Genomic DNA, 23,763 nt, shown 5'->3' on the forward strand with positions numbered 1-23,763 from the left:
AAATGTTACATATAGTGTTTTGAGATGAGAGAAGCAAGACATTTTATGATCTGAAATTTTATCAGATATTTTTGAACCAAGTGTTTGCCTAAAAATGTTTATCATACTCTGTGAATGTTTGAATGTGAATAAAATAAAATGAACATTATGGCATGTAGTTGAGCAAAGTGTTAAGTGAGACTTTGTCTCTAATCATAAATAAAGACTACTAGGCCAGTTCCTCTTTCTGTGCATCTTCATTTCTATTTCCTTAAATTGTATAGATAAATGCACATATAGTATATTGTATAGATAATATGCATTCATAATAATAACAATAATAAAATGCCATTTTTTCAAGAAATAAGTTAACCTTTATTATAACTCATTCTTTACTATGAATAATGGTTTTGTGCCCCTAAGACATAAAATATTGTAAATGTTCAAAGTTTAAAAATAACTGTGTGGTCATTAGCAGTGAAGACCGAAACCAGAGCGGAAAGTCTTTGGTGGTTTACAGAAAATGTCCTATATGCCTAGTCAGGCCATCTGCAAAGATGAAAAAAAAATATGTGTCTATATACACATCCGTTTGATCAAAGTTTCTTGATGAAATTAAAAATGACTTCACACTCACATAACAGGAGTTTATTGGCCTTTGTACCTTAAAAGAGATAACCGTAAAAGTGTTGCACCATTTATTGTTAAACCATGGGCGTGCAAATATATGAAATGAGGCGTTGCAATTGTTAAGGTTGCAAAGGAGGACAGGTTTGAAACTGTCTTTCACACTTTCTGTCTTCTGTGTGTCTCTTTCTTTATGTCTTCCTGTCTTTCTTTTTTTATTCTGCTCACATTGTCAAACACATAATAATTAACTTTTCTTCTTTCACAGTTTGGAAATGGCCTTATTTTAATCTTAAAGTTTAAAACAATACCTGGACTCACACATATCTTTTTATACATAAAATCCAGAAAGCAGTTTTTTTTTTCTTTTTCGCTGAAAAAATAAAATAAAACTTTATGTCCATTTTAAACAACAAAACCAGGGCTATTAATAACAGACCCAGCTTCAGCTAGGCTCAACCAGCTGTGTGACTGTTTAAAAGCCACTAAAAGATCAATGGTCAGAGTGCTATTGTCAGATGAAATGTCCAACAACAGTGTGTGCTGTAGCTTCCGACACTTGTTTATATTAGCCAACTTCTTTGCATTTCTCCCTTTTTAAACATCTCCTTGCAGCCTTTAACATATTTGCAGGAGAGCTCACTCAACTGTAAAGCGTTTTATTCCACACAGTCTCTTCTATGGGTCCTCCTGGCTCTCTTGCATGTTTGGGAATGTTGCTACCCTTCTCCAGTGTCAGGATAGAGCTAATTTTAGCCGGACAGCTGAATGTGAGGGGTCATAAAGCTGGATAAATGCAGTGGCCAATCTGCCAGGCAACTGTCTTGTTCTGTGGCAGATCTTTTCTTCTTCCCCCTTCTCTTTCGCTCTCCCTCGCTTCAAGTGTCGCTCCATTTTGTCTGTGCTCCTTACAGCAAGAAAGGTAAGAAAATAGTTTTTAAAATGCATTTGAATTCTGTTTTAACTGGACATTGATATAAGAAGGCTACAGTTTCACAGTGCTAAGTTAACAATATAAATAGCACATTGTGGTTGTATAGCTTCAGCAGAACAAAACACTTCAAAATAAAAAAGGAGGAGGAAGCAAGAGTTCTGTTTCCTTCCTGATTACAACACTCAGAACTGCAACAAAGTGTTAGGCCTCATGAATTGAAATAATTATCACACACTGCTACAGATTTTACTGGCGGTGTTAGATATTGCAAAAGGTTGACTATATCTAAAGGCTTCTTATGTGTAATTGGCTTTTCGGAGCAAGATCTAATTAATGTTTTAAAGCAATTCACCAATATTAATATTGCTAATAATTTTTGTTAAATATAATATTTTTACAATTTGAATTTCGCAGCATATCAGTATGGTCACTCACTAATAATACTGGCACCACTGGAGCAAACATGATCAACATGTTGAATAATAAAAATGACAATATTCTAAAGCAATATAAATCTTAATGTAAATATAAGACTATATTTCTAACTACTGCAGAAAAGCAACAATAGTCCGCAGATTCTAATGATATTTACACAGCAAAGACATTTAGTAAATCATAGAGAAACAAGTCTAAATAATTCATTTGAAACGATTCAAAACAGTCTTATTACTGTTGGAAAACTAAACTGGCGGGCATCCTTCAGTCCAATGTTATAAAGGTAAGTGCAACTGTACTGTAGGCCTTCTATATGCTAGTTTTTTTATATTTTGCTTTTATAACCAGTGGCTCATTATAATTGTTATAAAAATTATATATATATCAAGTATCAATGCCTGGGTCTCTGAGAGTTAAAGTGTAGAAATGATAATTTAGTAGTTGCAGCAGGCAATGTTCCCCAATAAAGCAAAGTACAACAAATTGTTTTTATATATATATATATATATATATATATTTGTGTGTGTGTGTGTGTGTGTGTGTGTATTTGGATGTACCCTTGTGCTAGAACAGCACATCAACACCAGTGCAGCTGGTAGAAGCTAGTTTATATATAGTCTGAACACTTAGGCAGTAATGTCAAAAAGGGCAACGGTAGATTCAGCTATGAGGCGGATGGGGGGGTAGGAAAAGAGCTTGTCCTACATTCTTCAAATAAAGGTCAACAATGAGAGTAGGCCTCATGTAGGCCTTATGCTTACTTACAGGGTGAGGGGAGTAAAAACGTGGGAGTAAGTGACAGTCATTATGAGGAAATGAAAAAGAAAAAAAGATACAGATGAAGAGGACGAGTTAAGCATGTTGTCGCAGCATATGCCCCACTAATACTAAACGTAAAAGAAAAGCAGAAGTTCTCTAAAATAAAAGGGGGGACCTTATCTTTCAAGTCAAACAAACGATGATAGCAGACAGTATTTTTAAATATGGGTGGGAAAAAAAAACCTCTCTGTAAAATATTTCCCCATCACAACATCCCTTTTGAGTCACTGATGATTTAGCAGATATTTTAATCCAAAAAAGGAAATTATAGTAATTCCTACAATAGCCAAGAGTTTAATGCCGTATGCTTTTTGTGCTTCATATCGTCTACAACACATTACTATGCTTGTTTGATTTTCTTTGACATGGTATTCTTGGCATTTTTAATATGTTGTCCTAAAAAGTAGTGAAATACACCAGCATACAATGATTTACGGAACAGAATGTTATTTTAACAACATAAAAACACAGCTAAAACAACAACTCTTAATCTATAGCTAATTGAGACATAATGATATTGGAATATAATAGCAAAGACCCCAGTGGTAAGTAATGTTAAGATGTTATCAGTACCAAATTTATGAAACAGAAGCTTATTTTTAATACAAAAAAGATATACCCAGGGATATTATTTTAACACAGAAGACAATCTTCAATCTATAACTAGCTAAGTAAAATATTGTAAAGTTATGTTGTAAAGCCTTTTACGGATGTTTAATAAAACACAAACTTCCCTAAAACAAGGTGGTTTCCTATCATGGTGTGAGCAGCTGTGGCCTAATGGTTAGAGAGCTGGACTAGTTACCAGGAAGTTGCTGGTTGGAGTCTCGGTCGGTGGAGTGAATGAATAGTGCTCTCTTCCACCCTCAACACCCACGGTTGAAGTGCCCCTTGAGTAAGGCACTGAATCCCTGGGTGCTGGATATATTGCTGCCCACTGCTCTGGGGGTGTGTGTGTGTGCACTTGCATGGGTTAAATGCAGAGCACCAGTTCCGAGTATGGCCTACCATGCTTGGCAAATGCAATGACTTTCACTTTTTCACTATCTAAGCTATGTTAATTATCTTTGGAGAAAGACTCGCTCAGTTTTTTTCATACGTCACAACACGTTCAGTGTTTAAAATGTTATCTTAGGTTTCAGACACTTAAATAGACATTTAAGTACTAGGTGGAGGGAAAAAGTTTTTGTTAAATACACACTGATTTCTATGGAAAGCGGCAAAAATAATGCTTTCAATTAAAATGACCATGTGTTTTATTGCTATCAAACACATTGTGCAGGTAACCATAAACTTTTTTACTCTGTTTTACTCCAAGTTCATTGGCCACTTAATGTCATGCATTTCGGCAGGAATGGGTGAATTTACGTGATGTTAATCTGACAGATCCACGCAACAGCATCCAGTGCACATTATAGATCAACTGGCATGGTTATTAATATGTACTTCTGGGGATTGTATTGAGGCTCCAAAATTTGCATTATTTGTATAGAATATACAAATGTAAAAACAAAAGAAAATTTAAGAATCATACTTTTGTTGATGGTGGTGTTGGTGTAGTGGATAAGACACATGCCTTTGGTGTGAGAGACCTGGGTTCAAATCCACTGTGAGACACCAATGTGTCCCTGAGCAAGACACTTAACCTCTAGTTGCTCCAGAGGTGTGCTACCTCTGACACATATATTGTAAGTTGCTTTGGATAAAAGCGTCAGCTAAATGTAAGTGTAGAATGTTGGTAACAGAGCTTATTTTCACCAAAAGCCAATGGGAAAATACTGGCTTTTTGTCAAAGGAACCAGGATGATGTTAACATACGTATGGGTTCACCTTAAAAAAAAAAACAACACTACTCCATTGACAGGTTAATTTTCCAGCCCAGCTCTGACTAAACCAGTGGAGCAAATCTGGTGCATAATTATCGGTTTGACTGAGCAGTGGCCAAATGATTATGGAAGTAATCAGGAAACAACCATCTGTTTGATGACTGACACAGCAATTAGTACTTTACAGTAAATTTAAAGTTCCACAATATCATCTTATACCATCAGTATACCAGTCACAGCTCGACCTGAGTTTTGTGTTTGTCTTTTATCTTTTGTCACAGTTGGTTTTGGGTTTTGTGGTCATGTCTTTTTATTATTAATACAGTCATGTTACATGCAGAAAAGCGGAGTCATATGTCACAGCTTTTTCAGAGTGACTGCAGAGTGCTGATGTCAACACAGCTGTTTAACAATTGGCCAAATTTACCACATAATGATGCATGTTTCTAAAGGCTGATTTATACTTCTGATATGCACCTCTACATAAATATCACTGCACGTCAAATCCACACAGACTGCAAGCACAGTGATTGGTCTGCTAGTACCCCTCCCTCCGTATCTATTTGAGTTTTGTCTGTTTTGCACTTTAATATATTTGAATGTTACAATTTAAAACAAAACAAAGAACAAGTGTCTTATAAAATGTAGTATTACATCACTTTGTTATCCGCAACAAACAGTTGTTCTGCCGTTGTGCAAGTCCTTGTGGAAACTGAAAGAATGCAATCATCTGTGGTTTTATTGTCTCTGTCGTTTTATATAAATGATCAGTGCTTTGATATTTATTTGCCACCATCACAGCTGATGCTTCAAGCTGCTTCAGCTTTTGCAATGATTTGCAGGTTTGCAGGTTTTACACAAGCAACATGCCCATGGACACTGCAGACTAAGTGAAAACTTACACACATCCTGCAGTGCAGATGTTATGTCGTATGTCCGACACAGAAGTCAATTCCAATACTGAACATCTTCAATTCCAATACTCCTCACAAATGTTCAAAAAGTGTTCTTAGAACAATAAACGCTTTTTACTGTAGGCACAATATTATATTGAGTAACTTATGAAAAAAATACACACCCTCTTTTTTGATATTTAAATAGAATTTTTGTTTAACTTTGAAGAGATGGCTCTGTATTAAGCAGTATATAAAAAAGTAATTTGGTTGCTCATGAAAATTTCTGAAACATCTGTGTATTTGCCAAAATTACATGTTATACATTTCATCTGTGAGAGTATGCAGACACCACAAGAGCATCACTACCAGTGCAGAAAGTATCCGACTTGACATCTCCGCTTTCAGTTCCACACCTGATTGAGAGAGCTGCTGCTCTCGCTGATAGGTCTGAGAAACACTGCATGAAGTCAAACACACCTTATAGCAAGGCAACTGGTGGGTTCATTGTTGATCACACTTTCTGCAATGAGTCACCCATAGTCGAATTGAACTGAACCCACATGCAGACATTAGAACGCAACTTGAATAAAACACAAAATTAGCAATGACTGAACATAACAAGAAACTCAACAAACAGAACACAAAGCTGAACAAGGAACAACTAAACATGAGGGCTATTTATACACAAGACTAATGACTGATCAAGGAACACCTATGAACAATAAAAATGATCAGCCAATGACTAAACAGTACTGAGAAACACATGACAAAAAACAACCGATCTGAGCAAGACACATAGAGCACATGGCAAGTACATGAGTGCAAGGGAATCATACAACAAACAGAAAGCAGGTAACATACCAGTGGGATTACAAAATAAAAGACAAACCCCAAAACCAACTGTGACAGTACCGCATTCATTCCACAGTACTTTTTATTTGGCTACCATCTGTTCCTGTTCCTGTTTGTTCCTGATTTCACGTTTCTCTTTCCAGTAAAGATGCCTCATGCATATCCATTCCTAAGCCCTGATCAGAAGAAAGAGCTGAGCGATATTGCTCAGAGAATTGTTGCTCCTGGAAAGGGAATTCTTGCAGCTGATGAATCCACAGGTACATTAAAATACTCACTTGCTTCCAAAATGATAATTCACCGAACTGGACAATTTTTCCCCTTATTCACTGGCTTCCTTTTTACGATGTGGTCACTCTAGGCAGCGTAGCAAAGCGCTTCCAGAGCATCAACGCTGAGAACACAGAGGAGAACAGGAGGTTGTACCGTCAGTTGCTTTTCACCGCTGATGACTGCATCCTGCCCTGCATTGGAGGAGTCATCCTTTTCCATGAGACTCTCTATCAGAAGACTGATGATGGCAAGCCTTTCCCTCAGCTGATTAAGGAGAGAGGCATGGTGGTAGGAATCAAGGTGGACAAGGGTGTGGTACCTCTGGCTGGCACCAACGGAGAAACAACCACACAGGGTATAGATGATGTTTCCTCATATCCTTTTTAACTTTTTAATTTATGAATGTCATTCTCTCTTTTCACAAATGTTCATGCATGTCCATCTCAGGTCTGGATGGGCTGTACGAGCGCTGCGCTCAGTATAAAAAAGATGGTGCTGACTTTGCTAAATGGCGCTGCGTTTTGAAGATCACCCCCACAACTCCATCCAATCTTGCTATTATTGAGAATGCCAATGTACTCGCTCGCTATGCCAGCATCTGCCAGATGGTGAGACACTTTAAAATTTGCTTTGCTTTGGACATCCAGTGGTGACATAACACTATTAACACAATTTATTGTTTTCAGTCAAAGACCGGTGCAAAAACATCCATAAAACTGCAGCTGTGCAGTAAATTTTCCAACTGTTTCAAGTCTTTGTTATTAAGATCACTTCTCAAAAGGAGAAAGAGCAAAGATTTGTTATGGCCATTTGTGAACCATATACATCAGCCTCCAGAGTATTTCAGTGGGTGTGATGTCAGGTGAAAACTATAAATACCAAAATTATTTATATATGTTTACGTTTATGCTCCGTGTCCATAAATGCTTTAAAACAAATACAAAATAGAATGCCATTAATATTACTATGAACTGCAATGCCGTAAAAAGAAGCAAAATAACTGATTTGGCGTGAATTATAAAATAATTAATCAACATGATTTAAAAGTGCATTGAGTAGTTCATTAGTTAACACTAGCCTTGCTGTTCTTTATTTACTCTAAATGCCATTAACACAGTGGTGTTTAAAGCTACATTGCCATGTATGGACCTGAATCAGTGTAAATGTGAAATCTTAGAGTGAAGAAAGACTTTCTTAACGGTTGTCACTGCTTATCTCAGTTTAATGTAACAAGTATCTGTGTAATTTTATGTAAATTACATCGATAATACTGAGATTCAGAGAATGGTCTACATTAATAGCTATGTTCCTGTATTTTTAAGTAATGCATCAGAATCTTAATTTGCAAAAAAGTTTCTATACTCGCTCTTGGTGGTTTTTGACTTTGCAAAAGAGTTATTGTAAATAATGGAAGATGGAAACATGTTGGCACCTATATATAGAGATAGATAACATTTTTACACTTGCTCTAGGTGCTTTTTGACTTGTGAAAAATAGTTTTTGCGACTAACAGGAGATGGAAAAGCATTTGCAGAATATTTTCGGACATAGAGAATATTATTAAAGCATGACAAGTGTTTTCCATTTGTCTAATTTTGGCTCCTCACATCACCAAACAACACTATGCCACTATTGTTTCCACAGGCAATAGCCAATGAGTGTGAGGATTCGCTCATAAGATTAGTATCATTAGCACCATTACATGGTGAAAGACAATACATGGAACAACATGATACATTAAAACACTTTCTTTTTTTTTTTATAGACTACCGTTCATCTAATTTGAGCATAGTGTTTATTTGTGTCAAAATTACTATTGAATGCACCTTTAATATTATTATTAAAAATTATAGTTAATTTTATAGGTTTTTTTTTTTTTTTTTTTTGCATGGTTATTTGTATTTTGCTGCATTCATTTACAAATACAGGGTGTCACAAAAATGGCACAAGGCCATGGGTTCAATTCCCAGGAAAAACACATACTGATAAAATTGCATAGCCTGAATGCACTGTAAGTTGCTTTGGATAAAAGCGAATGCTAGATGTCACAATGCACACACATTGTTTGCTTTTGTCTTCTCAGCATGGCATTGTGCCCATTGTGGAGCCTGAAATCCTGCCTGATGGTGACCATGATCTGAAGAGGTGCCAGTATGTGACGGAAAAGGTCCTGGCAGCTGTGTATAAGGCTCTTTCAGACCACCACGTGTACCTGGAAGGAACCCTGCTAAAACCCAACATGGTAACCGCTGGTCACTCCAGCTCCCACAAGTATGCCCCTCAAGAAATTGCCATGGCAACTGTCACTGCCCTGCGTCGCACTGTTCCCCCTGCAGTTCCTGGTGAGTCAGTTTTCCCTTGATTCCCCTTTGAATGGCACTTCGGAATGATCAATGGCCACCGTATTGAAGTGTTGACATCCAGAAAAAGTTATTTAAATATTTTTGTAAAATTATCGTACACAACCAGGTGAAAATAACATTTTATACAGATAAATAGATATTAAAAATAGAAAATTCTAACTAATCTAAAATTCAAGGACAGCTTAGTGACAATTTGCATTTTTATATCAAACCTATATTCTAGTATACATATTTAAAAATGTATACTTTTTTTATTTATTATTATTATTATTATTATATTAAAAAAAAAATTATACACACTGCATCTATACAGCATGTAGTTCAACATGTGTTTGATGTAAAGATCACAACTCCAATGTCTACCATCTTCTGCTCTAAAAGGCATTACCTTCCTGTCCGGAGGCCAGAGTGAGGAGGAGGCCTCAATCAATCTGAGTGCCATTAACCAGTGTCCCCTAATCAAACCCTGGGCCCTAACCTTCTCTTACGGTCGTGCCCTGCAAGCCTCAGCACTGAAAGCCTGGGGGGGCAAGAAGGAGAACGGCAAGGCCTGCCAGGAGGAATTTGTCAAGAGAGCCATAGTACGTAAAACAACCTTTACACAATGAAAAGTTGATTAGAGGTTGCAAATGAATACTTATTATATGTGTTGCCAGTTCCACTAGAGATTTGGAAATTGTATATGTTTAGACCTGGTAGCCTGATGAAGTATGCCATTCCACTAAAAAAGAAAAATCACACTTTACATAGCTGTATATAGAGTATACCTGGTCACATTTTAGCGGCCTCTGTTACACAAGTGTTTTACTATACAGTTTTTAATGTTAAGTTTTTTTTTCATGAACACTTCCTGAAAGAGTCATTAGCCATGTACAGACTAACTGTACAATCTATGAGGCGTGTTTTTTTTTTCTTTTTTTGTAAGAACTACATTACCATGAAGCATTGAGAATGGCATAACCAAATTAAATAGAATGGAGAGATATTAAACTAATTTAAATGTCAATTTTCTATATTGAACCAGTATATTGCATTTTTTTTTTTTTTTTTTTTTTTTTTTGCAAATTATGCAGATATCCATAAAAGTTTAAGTAGGTAGGGAACGTGACTCTATTATGTGATTAGTGTTCTTTTGACTTTATTTGTTTTGATTCTCTGGTTTATGGAGATTTCTTTTCTAAATCATGATAAATACTGCGATTAAACATGAATATAAAAAAATACTCATGGTGTCAAAAAAAGCGTATGCCATTAATAAACATTCTAGTAGTTCATAGTATAGGTCCGTTATGTTTTAAAGGTTTGTTGGAGTTCAAAATGTATGGAAAAAATGAATGAGATTTTTACTTTCAGATATTTGCACTCTTTTAAACATCAAACTTTAATGTAAAATTAGTTGAGTACCACATGATTACACCCATCAGTATGAACAAAATGCAATCCTGTGTAACAGAGGATATGTGCTAACATTTTTGTCATCCATCTCACTGTTCCTGTTTTTCAATAATCTAATGTGCGTCAATGTCCTCCTACAGAACAACAGCGCAGCAGCAGTTGGAAAATATGTCTCCAAAGGAGACACCGGAGCAGTGGCAGGCGAGTCTCTGTTTGTGGCCAACCATGCTTATTGAAGAAACACAAGTGACAACACTTCCGCTGACTCAACCGGATGTTTGCTCCTGTTCACACTGTGATGCATCATATCTGTAACCTAGACTCACTGTTACTCCTTTAGTTATTTTTTCACTGTCATTTGACAATGATGTCAAAGAAAATAAGTATCATTGTAACTGACCACTCAGTTGATAAAATCATTCAGTCTGCGTCTGTTTCATGCTGTCATTCTCCTGATCTGTCCTATTTTTGTGACTGCGACCCATACAGTTTTGGGCTGGTTGGGAAGAAAGCGTTGGGTAGAAAGAGGGAAGTGGGACTGGCAAAGGTCCATGAGACGTTATATGTCGAAACACTAACCACAAGGCCATCAGTGCCGACAAAATGATATATTATTTTAAAAAGATGTACACATCTATCTAGTATTTCTTCTCATGCCTTTAATCCTTGACTTTAAAAATATTCAAAAAATACTGTATTATGGTAATGAGGGTATTTCTTTTAAAATGTTAAAAGTTACATTTCACAGCACATTTTCGTAATGAGATCCGGGGGCTAAAATGTGCTTAGGGTCATAAAAATAATCCAATTGCAAAGAAAAAAAAAACTTAATGGCCCTAGTTGTTCCTTCTTTTCTTACGATTATGGAGTGAAATATGCTTAGAATGTAGAATAAACTTCTACATTTTTTTTAGGTTTGTATTGTATTTTTTGCACATAAAAAAATCATAATTATGACTTCCCATCTTGCAAAATATTTTTAACTCTACTTCTACAAAGTGATGAATGAGTAATATGCATCAGAAGTGACGTGACACACCCAAGTATGGTGACCCATACTTAGAATTCATGCTCTGCATTTAACCCATCCAAAGTGTACACCCACAGCAGTGAACACACACCAGGGTTCCAGTGGGAGGTCATTTATGCTGCAGCGCCCGGGGAGCAGTTGTGGGTTCAGTGTCTTGCTCAAGGGCACCTCAGTCACAGTATTGCCAGCCCAAGACTCAAACCCATAACCTTAAGATTAGGAGTCAAGCTCTTTAACCACTAGACCACTACTTCCCTCAGTGGGGTTAAAAAATAAAAAAATATATATAATCATTACATATTTCATCATAATTATCGTAATGGTACAATAGTGTTGTATTTTTGTACATGCAACTTGGCTAGGATCAGAATACACAACTACTATCCCTACATAATGATGTAGCTAGCTACAGCATCTACCAGTGGAGGCTAACTGTTTGTGTTAACCAGAAAAATGACTTTTTTGTTGATTAACTCATGAGCTTTAATTTGTCAAATGTACTTTGTTGTTTTTTTTCCAAGTTATTCGGAATTTCACTGTCCATTTTCTCTGTCACATTCCTGTTCCCCTTAAGCTTTTAAGAGTTGCATGTGAGTCAGTTTCTCTAGCACTCTAGCACTCTCTATTCTATTCTTTAAAAAAAAGTGCCCTTTATACTTGCACCCTATTCATTTACTAACTGCTAACTTTTCTAATCTATCTGTTTTCTTTTTGTTTAGTATACAATTAAGGAAATTAACTAAGGCATCTATAACACTAGCTTGCTCTTTTCTAGTTCTGTTCTGTTAAGCTAAATGAGACTTGTTATAGCACTTGCATATCATTGCTCTCTTGTTGATTTTGATTGCTTCCATTGTCCTCGTTTGTAAGTCACTTTGAATTGAAACGTCTGCTAAATTACTAAATGTAATGTAAATGTAAATTAAGTGAATGATAAATTTAAAGAAGAGTGAGAAGTGTGGCAGAGCTAGAGCATGTAAAGCTGCTGTCTGTGCCACTGGACAAAGAGGTCACAAAGCCAACGGCTGCTCCTTCCACATTCTCAGTGACCCAAGTGTGTAATTCAGAGACACATGAATACATCTCTGGAAAACCTTCTTTGGCTCAACCTAAACTCATCCCCAAACTGCTGATCCCAGCCTGGACCCATACAGAACCCTGTTTGCACTGTACCAGACCTTCAGAATCTCCCTACAGAGGGAGGCAGAGAGCAGACAGGACCTGTGAAAACATTAACAGCAGGGATTTATTTAAGGAATAGTTCACACTTTCGGTTAGATCCTGATCCTGTAGATATCATATGGCTTCAGGAGACTTGTAATATTCAACTAAAATTAAATAGACCTCTACCTGATTGGTACTTTTTAGGGTGTTTTTTGTCATTTTAGAGCTTGACAACATCAGTTCTCATTTACTGCTGTTATATTAAAAAGAAAAAAATATTGCCACAGAATATAATTAAAAAAAATGGTAACTGTGACTTTGTAACTTAAAATCTGAATTGTAGGATTAAAAACTCAACATCGCAAGAAAAAGTCAGAATTGTATGACTATGGAATCTTATTTCTGTCATGGAATAATAAATCAATAAAAACAGAATTCTTACAATTCTGACTTCTTTCACACATTTCTGAGTTCATATCTCACAATATATATATATTTTTTTTTTCACATAATCCCACTTTATATCTCTCAATTGCAAGCAGGCATCTAGCAATTATGAATTCTTCTCAGAGTTTTAAGATAAAACGTGCAACTACCTTTTCATTCTGTGGTGGAAATAAGCTTCCATTGCTCTCACCTGACAGATTCCTTTGTCGGCTCTCCCTGCACATATCATCTGTGGTGTGATTTTACCACCTACTGGTTCATACTGGCAGGTACACTGTCATGTACCTCCTGAAGAATCTGTGGTCAAAGCTGCTGTCATACACTGAGACACAATGTGTGTGTCACTGATTCACTAACATGTTTAACCAAAAAAGGAAACATAACACCACTAATGGAAAATTCCTAACACCCTCAGTCTAGCAGATGTCTCAGACACTGATGTGACCACAACACGTTGTGGGTTTTCTTCTTCTTCTTCTTTTTAGCATTGTTCATGTGAAATGGGAACACTTTGCATGATGAGAAAATAAAAGTCAAGTATAACTAAGAATACAAAAAACAACCATCCTATTTTGCAACACTGGAAGTAAGCTAGTTTCCATGAATGTGCAAGATTTCCGCTTCCTTGAGTAAATAACTAGGAGAATAATAGTACAAACCAGTGTATTTATTATCACGTCAATACATAAAAATAATATAATAAGAAATACGATTCTGCAAAATCAAGCAACAGTATTACGATAGATAGTATAGTAATCACGACAGTATTACTATAAAAAATAATACCAATGACGAACTGGTTAACAAACATAACATGCTCCTGGCAGCTAGGTATGGTTGAAAACTAACAGGAAATTAACTGTGGCCCATTTTCTATGGTTATGGCTCGTAGGATTCCCCATCGTGAAAAGAGCTGCTTCAGGAAATCAACCATTGCGGAGGCTGTTACTGAGCCCATAGACACAATTTCGGGTCACTTTGAGTGGAGGTTATAAACCACAGCTAAGAACCGCTGATGATTAGGAACAGAGGTGAGCTCATCACAAATGTCCATCTGTACTTGCTCCCATGGCTTTGTTGGGCCAGTCAACAGGTTATAATGGTGGCGGAGCTGGAGCATCTGTTTTACCACTAAGCAGATAAGATGCACAATCTCGTACAAGAGCTTCTAGCTCTCTGTCAATCCCTGGCCCCCAAACCAAGTCTCAGCACCTCTGCTTCAGTCGTACTACCCCAACATGACCCTTCGTGCCACTGACAGCACCCGCTCCATAAGGGACAGAGGAATAACTGCTTGGTGCCCTTGTGCAATGCATGACTCATGACCTCAACATGTCAGTTCTGCCCTGACTCTGGAAAAAGGTGTCAGGTCAGCACTCACCCAAGCTGGCCAGCCATTCTGAATGTAGATGCTGAGGGTAACAGAGAGTGGGTTTGCTGCAGACTGTCACTTAAGTTCTTCAAGAGACACTGCGGCCAGTATGGGCTTATAAAATAACTGCACAAGGTCATTCTCTATATCTGCCATACTCCACCTGCTTGGCTTTGCTAGTTGATTTGCACAGCTGTCTTTTCCGGGAGCAGCTGGTAGTTGTGCACCTCTCTCTCTCTCCCACTGAGTATGACTAATCAGCAGTACTCAGAACCTGTGAAGCAAAAGCTATGACAGTATCGCTCCGACTGCCCCTGTGGCTGAGTCACCTGTCACCAGGGTGGGGCTGGAAAGATCGAAATGAGCTAGTTTTGGTGGTGAAGTGAATAGGTGTTTGAGCTTTTGAATAGCCTGCTCACAATCCACTGTCCATTCCCAGAGTGAATTATGTTTGAGTAGCTGTTATAGAAGAGTAGTGATTACAGATGACTGAGGTAAAAACCTGAGATGGTAAGCAGTCATGCCAAGGAAAGTTGCATTCTGTTTAGCTGAGGCTGGCATAGGAATTCTGAGAATAGCTCTACATTGGACTGCAATAGTGTGTTACCTGAGCTGGACTACCAAAGACCCACTGTCACGGCCAGGATACAAGGAAACACGGTGAGAGATACAAGTGCGCGTATGTCATTTATTCAGGGTAAATCCAAAAGAGAAAACAGTCCATGCAGGGGTCAAAACCAAAACATCAATCCAGAACATAAACTGACAAGGACACAAAGCAAGAACAAGACTTGAGACGGACGTGAATATCAAACAAGGACTCCGTGACACATACTAAGACAGACCGGGTTAAATACACAAGGAGAGACAAACACTAATGGGAATTAGACCGAATGTAATGATTAGTAACTAGTGACAGCTGGGTGCAAATTAAGCTGGGAATACAACCCAGACACTGTGACACCCACAAAGTATATTGCTGGGATTGCAAATACACATTTGTCTGTGTTCAGTGTCAGATTGTGTCTAGACAGAGCTGTGAACAACCATCTGAGGCATTCACCATGAGTGGCCACATCCTTTCTATGTACTACATTATCATCGAAGGACACACTGCAATGCTAGGACAGTAGCCATGATTTCCTGAAAGCAGCTAGAAGCTGAACTTAGGCTTAAAGCCATACTCTTGAAATAAAACAACCCCATGTGAGTACGAATGCAGTCAAGTTTCTGTTGTCCTCATGCAGGGGTATCTGCATGTTACCTTGCTTAAGATCCAGCTTTGTGAACATTGAGGAGCCATAGAGGAGTGTTGTGAGTTTTTCAATTGTTGGCAATGGCTATTTGTCTGGCACCACAGCCTTGTTAGGTCCCCACAGGTCAATGCAGAGACATATGCCCCCAGACTGTTTTTGCACAATCACAACATTTGAGAGCCAAGGAGAAGCATCAATGGGTTCAATGAGGTCTGCAGCTAGCATGTCTTGTATTTCAGTGGTGACCATGTCACGCATGGCGAGAGGCCCTCATAGCAGGGACTGTATTAAGGGCGGTACATCTGGGGCAAGCAGGGGTTTGTGATCGAAAACAGAGAGACAGCCTAAACAATTAAATAGAGTGGGAAACTGTCTCTGCCGAGAAGAGTCCACCTGAAGAATGGCTGCACCACTGTTGTAATGTAGAGAAATATCAAGGCTAAGGAACAGGTTAAGACCCAGGACATAAGCACCATGCTGGGTTTTGTAGAATGGAATCTCTGTGCGACGTTTTCACCCATAATTTACTGACAGTTTCACTACTCCAGGCTGGAGCTCCTCATCCATGACTGCATTTGCAGGTACAAAAGTGACATCAGTTTTAGCTGTGTTAGTCTGTGCAATTTTAGCTGCACGCTGTGTAGCTTTTTCCGTTTGGAGTGCCAGAGTGAGAGCCTTATCCAAAGTAAGTTTATCATCTTCAATAAGCAGCCTCTCTCTGACCCATGCGCTGTTTGTTTTTTCAATAAGCTGGTCTCTAATTAAATTTTTACAGAGAGCTCCAAATTTGCATGCCTTGACAAGGTTTCTTAAATCTGTGACAAACTGACCAGCTGACTCACCCAATCGTTGGCATCTTTGTCTGAAATTTAAGCATTTCAACAACATGTTATGGGTCTTTTAAAAATGTCTTTCTAGTCACGACAGAGTATGTATTTTCAGCGCTGAGCGTCTGGAAGATCCATAATCCTTCAGCGCCAAGACAGTGGAGGAGAATTGCATGTTTTCTGCCATCCGGGACATAATCCAAGCCCAATGGCTACATGGTATCTTTGAAACAACACATATGTGCACCCCCACAGAACGACAGGTTCACCAGCGTGAGGCAGAAATGGCACAAGGGGAAGTAGAGATAACGCCCTCCCCATCGCTAAATGTTACGTTAATCAAAAAAAGACATACAAACAGCACTTCAGCAGATTGCTACTTTACTTAATGAACTTCAGCAGCATGCATATCATCATGACTTTATGACAGTATTACTACAACAAATAATAACAATGAAGATCTGATTAACAACCAGAACAGCTAGTAGGAATATTAAATAATAACTAGATAAAAATGCTGTAAAGACAAACTTTAAGTTGGCTTGAGAAAATCTGACCAGAAAGTTTGAAAAGATTTAAACGTTTGAAAAGTTTAAGAACTTTAAAAAAGGCAAGTTATTAGCATATTGCTAGCATTACAAGCAAGAGACTAGCATGTCATTAGCATGATTAAGAAAGTTACTAGCATGTTTCTCGCATGATTAGCATGTCGTTGGCATGATTAGCAAGTGACTAGCCTTTTGCTAGCATGTTTTTAGCATTTCACTATCATGCTCCTAACATGCAAGTGACTAGCATATCACTAGCATGATTAGAAAGTGACTAGCATGTCACTGTCATGATTAACAAGTGTCTAGCATGTCACTAGCATGTTTCTAACATGATTAGAATGTTACTAGTATGTTTCTAACATGATTAGCGTGTTACTAGAATGTTGTTAGCATTATTGGCAAGTTGTTAACATGTTCCTAGCATGATTAGCAAGTGACTATCATTTCACTAGCATGATTAGCAAATTACTAGCATGTTGGTAGCATGTTTCTAGGATGGTTATCATGTTGGTAGCACGTTTCTAGGATGGTTATCATGTTGTTAGCATGTTTCTAGCATGATTATCATGTCACTAGTATAACCCTAACGTTATTGTCATTAGCATGATAAGTAAGTTATTTGTGTGTTTATAGCATGATTACCATGTTTACTAGCATGTTCCTATCATGATAGGCAACTTATTAGCGTGTTTCTAGCACGATTAGTATGTTCCTAGCATGTTCCTAGCATGTTTAACAAGTGAATAGCACTTTCTTAGCATGATTAGCAAGTTACTAGCATGTTGCTAGCATGTTTCTAGCATGATAAACAAGTAACTAACATGTTGCGAGCATGTTACTAGTATGATTAGCATGTGACTAGCATGTTCCTAGCATGATTAGCAAGTTAGTAGCATGCTGCTATCATGTTCCTAACATTATAAGCAAGTGACTAGCATGTTGATAGCATGTTTATAGCACAATTAGCATGTTGCTAGCATGTTTATAGCATGTTCCTAGCATGATTAGCAAGTGACTAGCATGTTGCTCGCATGATTAGCAAGTTACTAGCATGTCACTAACATGTTTCTAACATGATTAACGAGTGACTAGCATGTCACTAGCATGCCACTAGTATGTTTTTAGGATGATTAGCATGTGACTAGATAGATAGATAGATAGATAGATAGATAGATAGATAGATAGATAGATAGATAGATAGATAGATAGATAGATAGATAGATAGATAGATAGATAGATAGATTAGACATTATTTTAAAGACACATAATTTGTGTTTCGCTATAAAACTGATTTTGAAAGCTGAGACATTAAAAGTAGGTAGTTGTTCACTACAAATAATGAATGCAATAGAAGATATTAAATATTATTTCCAAGCATACTGTTCCCGCGAGTATGACACATGGTATGCTTTCTGCTAATAATCCCACATATATTTTTACTGTATTAAATAAGAGAGCTACAGCGCCCCCCGAAGGAATGCCGATTGAGTGTGTGAGCTGATGCTAAGATAAAAAGTGTTTCCTGTTCAGTCTGTTAATAAATATCATATTCTGTTTCCGCGAGTCCTTAAACTTGACTCTTGGTCATCACAGTACGATGATGCAGCTGCTAGGACGCAACCTCAAATCAATTCCGTGGCCTGCAACTTCTCCCAGTGCTCTCAATCCGGGACATTTACATGCACAATAAAGGTCTTCTCTCAAAATAATGTAACTTTAATTTCTACTATTTAAATCCTTGAAACATTTTGACTTTATTCTCGTAATATTTATTCTCGAAGTATTTTGACTTTATTCTCGTAATAATTTGACTTTATTCTCGACATTTCGACTTTATTCTCGACAATCAATTTAATTTTTCAACGTGGCACTAAAACACCTGGCCTGGCTAGACATGTATCATGAGATTCACTGGTGTTCTCAATAAGACTGGGAGATAAAAAAATTATCAGTATTTACCATCATCGACAACGATAGAAAAAATTGTAGGTGCTAACTTGGCGCGTGTTATGAGTAACAGCAAACAGAGCACACAAACACATTCTGAAATGAGTGCCTTACCTTCCTGCCATGAGGAGACTATGAATTAATAAAAATAATTAGTTTGAATTTTAAATAAAAGTTTGCATTTGAATGCAAAAATGTTGAAGTATTGTTGTTGCATTTTCATGTTTTTGTTATTTTATCCAGTTGAACCCACAAGATGTGCCGCTGCTCCATTTTTCATTCAAAATGTAAGAAAATATAGAAGCTCAGTGCGGAATATTTTGGTTAAGTTAAAAACAAAACCAAGCCATTCACACAGAACGCTTATTCAATAATTGTCGATACAGAATATTATGAAACATTATATTATGATAAATGTTTTAACTATTGCCCAGCAATAGTTTCAGGCTGTAAAGGCTACAATTTAAAGTCTAAAAGCATGGATATTCAAATATAAACTCTAGGGTAATCAGTTAATGGAGAGTAGTTTTATAGAGGTTAGAACTGTAGAAATTTTCTCCTGTGCATTAAAATATGCATCAAATACATATCTTTAAGTTGTGAAATACTAGTTTTGGTACACTCATGGTTTTGGCCAATGTTTTGAACAATGGTTCCTCAGCCTGTAGCCCAGCAGGATGTGGCATTGTGAAAGACACTCCCATTGATGCCAGGACGAATGTGTTGCATGAAGGTCACAGGTTGACTCAGAGAGATGTCATTATTGAACAGTGTGTTTTTGTACTTTGGATAGATGATGATGGACTGAATACCAACTCTTACTTCATTTGCATTTGGGTTGCTGGCAGAGGTGTTTTGGCTTTGTCTTCCTTGTGTCCAGGTGCTGAGGTTAGTACTGTTCCAAAAAGAAAGTTAGAAATAAATATTTGAAAAAGGTTTCAGAAAATTTGCTACCACACTTATGGAATCAGTTTGAAAGTTAAAGGAATAGTTCAACCAAAAAAAAAAATGCCTTCATGCCATCCAAGATGTAAATGATTTTCGAAACAGATCTGAACTTTGAAGAAAGCAATATTATGGATAGGTTAAAAATTGTTTCAGTTTAAAGTTTTAAAAGTCTTAATAAGGGTTTAATTTTCACAAACACAGCTTCACAAGAATTTAACAGATGGACTAGAGTGGTGTGGATTACTTGTGGATTATTGTGATGTTTTTATAAGCTGTTTGAAGCTCGGTACAGCTCACTTTAGGGGAGTTTTGCACTGTGTACAGAACCTAGTACCTGGTACTTTTTTAGAATCCCCTTGCTTGAGGTTGCAAGCAAGCCATACCATTACCAAAATGTGACATCAGAGAGAATTGTCATTACCAGAGTTATTAGATTTGGACAAGATACACCAAACCCACTAGATTTAAATAGCCAGCAAACGCCACCACAGTATCTTTTGTTTGCACAACTTTTTTAAACAACTTACTTTAAATGACCGTTGAAACTTTGCAAATTTAAAAAAGAAATGGCCTGTAAAATTGTCAGTAGATGAGGTGGTGGTGCAACTATATTGATCAATCTATAATCCCACCCACAGTACTAACCTGCAGTGAAAAACAGAAACCAACCCAAAGTAAAGCAAGCTAAATTGAGCAAGTCGTACCATGCAGTGGAAAAGTGCCATAATGCAACATTTTTCCAAATCTGTTTTGATGAATAAACAAACTGATCTTTATCTCGGATGACCTAAGGGTGACTTTTTCAGCACATTTTAATTTTTTGGGTGAGCTATTGCTTTAAGTTTTTTAAAGATTCAGAAATCATAAAGCAGCCCTTCTTACCAGATGATTTAGTGAGCGGCCGTCATCACACATTGGCTGTGGATCAGAGTACCTCCGTAGATGTATGTGCTTTTTTAATGGACACTGACCTGCCAATATAAATAAATGACAATTTAAACTACATTCATATAGTAATACTGTAATACTTAGTCAATATTGTAATACTTTTTCACAATTTTAATGATTTTACTAGATTTTTTATCAAATACATGCATCCTTGGTGAGTGTAAGAAAGAAAAACATGAAAAAAATTGTTTATGCCTGGTATTGAATTTTGTGACACTCTCAACATTAACTGTCTGTGCATTTGAGCCTGCAGAGTAAAAGCAAACTATTTCCTTTTTTTTTAAGAATTTGCTTAATCTGGGCTTTACCTGAAAGGAAGAAATACATGAAATGCTAATAATAACTTATGCAATTTTGCTTCTCATGTAAATGCATCTTGTTTTAAGGATGTTTTCATATTCTTATTGGGAAATGACAAAAATTTGTCATTAAGAAAATAATTTTCTGTGGTGACTCTCATAGAATGCATTAGTAACTTAAACCTTTAAAATTAAACCTTTTTTATATAAAACAAAGTTACATTCGCTTTCTACTCTGCAAACACATATAATCATATAATCTTAATCAAACTTACACTTCATACTGAACATCACGACCGTGAAGCTGAATAGGATCATTGACAACCCCATGACTGAAGTGTAAGATAGTGAAGGAGATCTGTCTTACCTCTTTCACTCTCTTCACATCGTCTGTTTGATGTGGTCAGACACAAGTAGGCCAGTTGTTCATTAGTAATAAAACAGGTTTGACTTTCTCATAAATGAAAGAATTCATAATGACTGTGATGTCACCTATAACTCAACCTATATCCTGAAAGTACGCACAATATTTGTAACCTTTTTGCATAGACCTGCGTGTTTTTAATATTAGTAGAATATTCTTCATCCTTGAAACGTGTTTTAATAGAATGTGCTGGGTAATAACCCCGCTTAACTTAAAATGTAACAAAATGACATTTTGATTTGAGATTATTTGATGATTTTATTCAGTATATCAGTTTTTTCTTTAATTGAGGTCATGTTCTTTATTGACATTGTTGCCACCTTTAATTTTTACTTATTTATAAGTAAAGTACTATTACTTTTCTTTCTTTATTTCTTGCTTTCTTGGTTGTGTTGGTTGTGATGGAAATGACACCACAACTGATTTTAATTTGTGCAGATATTTTTTTTATTATTATTATTGAAACTGTTTATATTTCCTTCACTCTTCATTTCGGTTCTAATAGGTATTAAATTGTAATAATAATTTTATGATGTATTTTAAAATGTTAAAGACTGACCCCTGCGACACAGTGCCCATTTTTATGAATTTGGTGCATTCACTCTGTTGTTGACAATATTTGATAGGTTTATGGATACAGTGTCAATGCAGTGTGTATGTGATGCCACATAGCAATGTTTGTATATTTTTGGACATATAAAGTAACTATAAAGCTTTGCTTTAAATGTGATGCTCTGTTGTTACATCGGTTGAAAATAATCATATATCTAGTTGGATTGTTTTCTTCTTTGGCTTGTATACATTGCTTCCTTGTGCATTATTGTCATTTGCAAATGCATACATACTCAACATACACACGCATACTCGTAAAAAAATAAAATAATAATAAATAACAATTATTGTATAGCCTGAATGCACTGTGTCACTTTGGATAAAAGCGTCTGCTAAATGCGTAAATGTAAATAGCTTTACAGTAAAGCCTCTGTTATAGATGAATGGATGTAAAAGCAAACTATAAATGACTGGATTTTCCAGATAGTGATTCAATGAGTCAGGCTCTTAAGCACTTGATCTGAAGGTGGAATGATGCCATGAAATGACATTAGAGTCATGCCTATTACTCCAGAGTTATGAAACATGTGTCGCTCAGTCATTAAATGAACATACAGACATCAAGAGCACAAGCTTTGGCTGGTTAGCTGTTATCCCCTACTGGTAGCCCTTTAATAATGTCTTGCTTTGTTTTGCAGCACAGAATTGTACTATCTGAAAGTCTTTAATATACATTTAGACTACTTGAGAAAATTTGGTTTGGCATGCAATAATGTTTTCATTCTTCATTACATAGAGACCTAACAAGCAACAGTGTTGAAATGAATGCTGAAATGTGCAACAGTGGACCCTTTATTCCTGTCTGAGGGGCCCTGTGTGTCTTATTTTCTCTCTCTTTCATTCCCTCTGTCACTGTAAATCTTCTTTTTACTCTTTTCATTGCATTCTAATATATCTCCCACAACCTATCCTTCCTTTACCTTTCTAATCCCAGTTTAATCCTTATTTCTTTGAAGATTCTCACTGTACTTACCTGTCAAAACCTCTCTCAGCTGAACTTAAAAAACAGTATAGTCAGACTGAATCAACAAATGGTTATCTGCTTGATTGGTGACATAAAAAATCATAATAAATAGAAAAATACAAAATATAATAAAATATAAATATACAATTCAAATAGATTTTGAAGAAATTCACCTCATTCCATTAGAACAGAAATAATCTGGAAAATTTTGAGTGAGAATTGAGAAAAGTATTAGTTAAGCGAGCAGCAAACAAGCTTTGTGTTAAGCAGTGTTATCCATATTTATCTGATCTGTGCTGTTGGGCTTGGAGATATGGCTTTGATATATCATTGATTCATCTGAACACAAATGTCAGTATCTTTATAGATACCCCTGTCTGAAGAGTGTTTCCAGTCATGGACAATAATACTCTGATCCACTAATAAAGCTGGTTATTGTGCGGTCAGAGTTACAAATATTGAATAGCACAAGCTTCTAAAACTCTTTATTAAGTTAATGTTTTACCACAGGTGGAGACAGATGATATGAAGTAGAATGGCTGGGGGGAAAGTGTCTCCTCTGTTTCCTCCAAATG

At 36.7% G+C, this 23,763-nt stretch overlaps 1 protein-coding gene across 2 annotated transcripts; it reads left to right on the forward strand.

The window, feature by feature from the left end:
• Positions 1 to 1,372: 1,372 nt before the first annotated feature.
• On the forward strand, positions 1,373 to 10,828 carry aldoab (aldolase a, fructose-bisphosphate, b). 2 transcript variants are annotated; one of them, XM_026223184.1, is made up of 7 exons: positions 1,373 to 1,528; positions 6,512 to 6,628; positions 6,730 to 6,996; positions 7,089 to 7,249; positions 8,725 to 8,983; positions 9,386 to 9,585; positions 10,540 to 10,828. In XM_026223184.1, exons 2-7 carry the CDS (start codon positions 6,517 to 6,519, stop codon positions 10,633 to 10,635), a joined length of 1,095 nt encoding a protein of 364 aa, XP_026078969.1. In that variant the 5' UTR covers positions 1,373 to 1,528; positions 6,512 to 6,516; the 3' UTR covers positions 10,636 to 10,828. The 2 variants fall into 2 exon arrangements, with proteins under 2 accessions (XP_026078969.1, XP_026078970.1); XM_026223185.1 differs by having other exon boundaries at positions 1,396 to 1,528; positions 6,517 to 6,628.
• The last annotated feature ends 12,935 nt before the right edge of the window (positions 10,829 to 23,763 follow it).

Source organism: Carassius auratus, chromosome 37 (genome assembly GCF_003368295.1).
Source record: "Carassius auratus strain Wakin chromosome 37, ASM336829v1, whole genome shotgun sequence".
Lineage (NCBI taxonomy): Eukaryota > Metazoa > Chordata > Actinopteri > Cypriniformes > Cyprinidae > Carassius > Carassius auratus.

What these genes read in the sequence shown, in the direction of transcription:
- aldoab (XM_026223184.1), top strand. Translation starts at nt 6,517, where the DNA reads ATGCCTCATGCATATCCATTCCTAAGCCCTGATCAGAAGAAAGAGCTG. An exon ending in ATGCCAGCATCTGCCAGATG is followed by an intron (nt 7,250 to 8,724) that starts GTGAGACACTTT and finishes TTGTCTTCTCAG; the next exon opens with CATGGCATTGTGCCCATTGT. An exon ending in TGTTCCCCCTGCAGTTCCTG is followed by an intron (nt 8,984 to 9,385) that starts GTGAGTCAGTTT and finishes CTGCTCTAAAAG; the next exon opens with GCATTACCTTCCTGTCCGGA.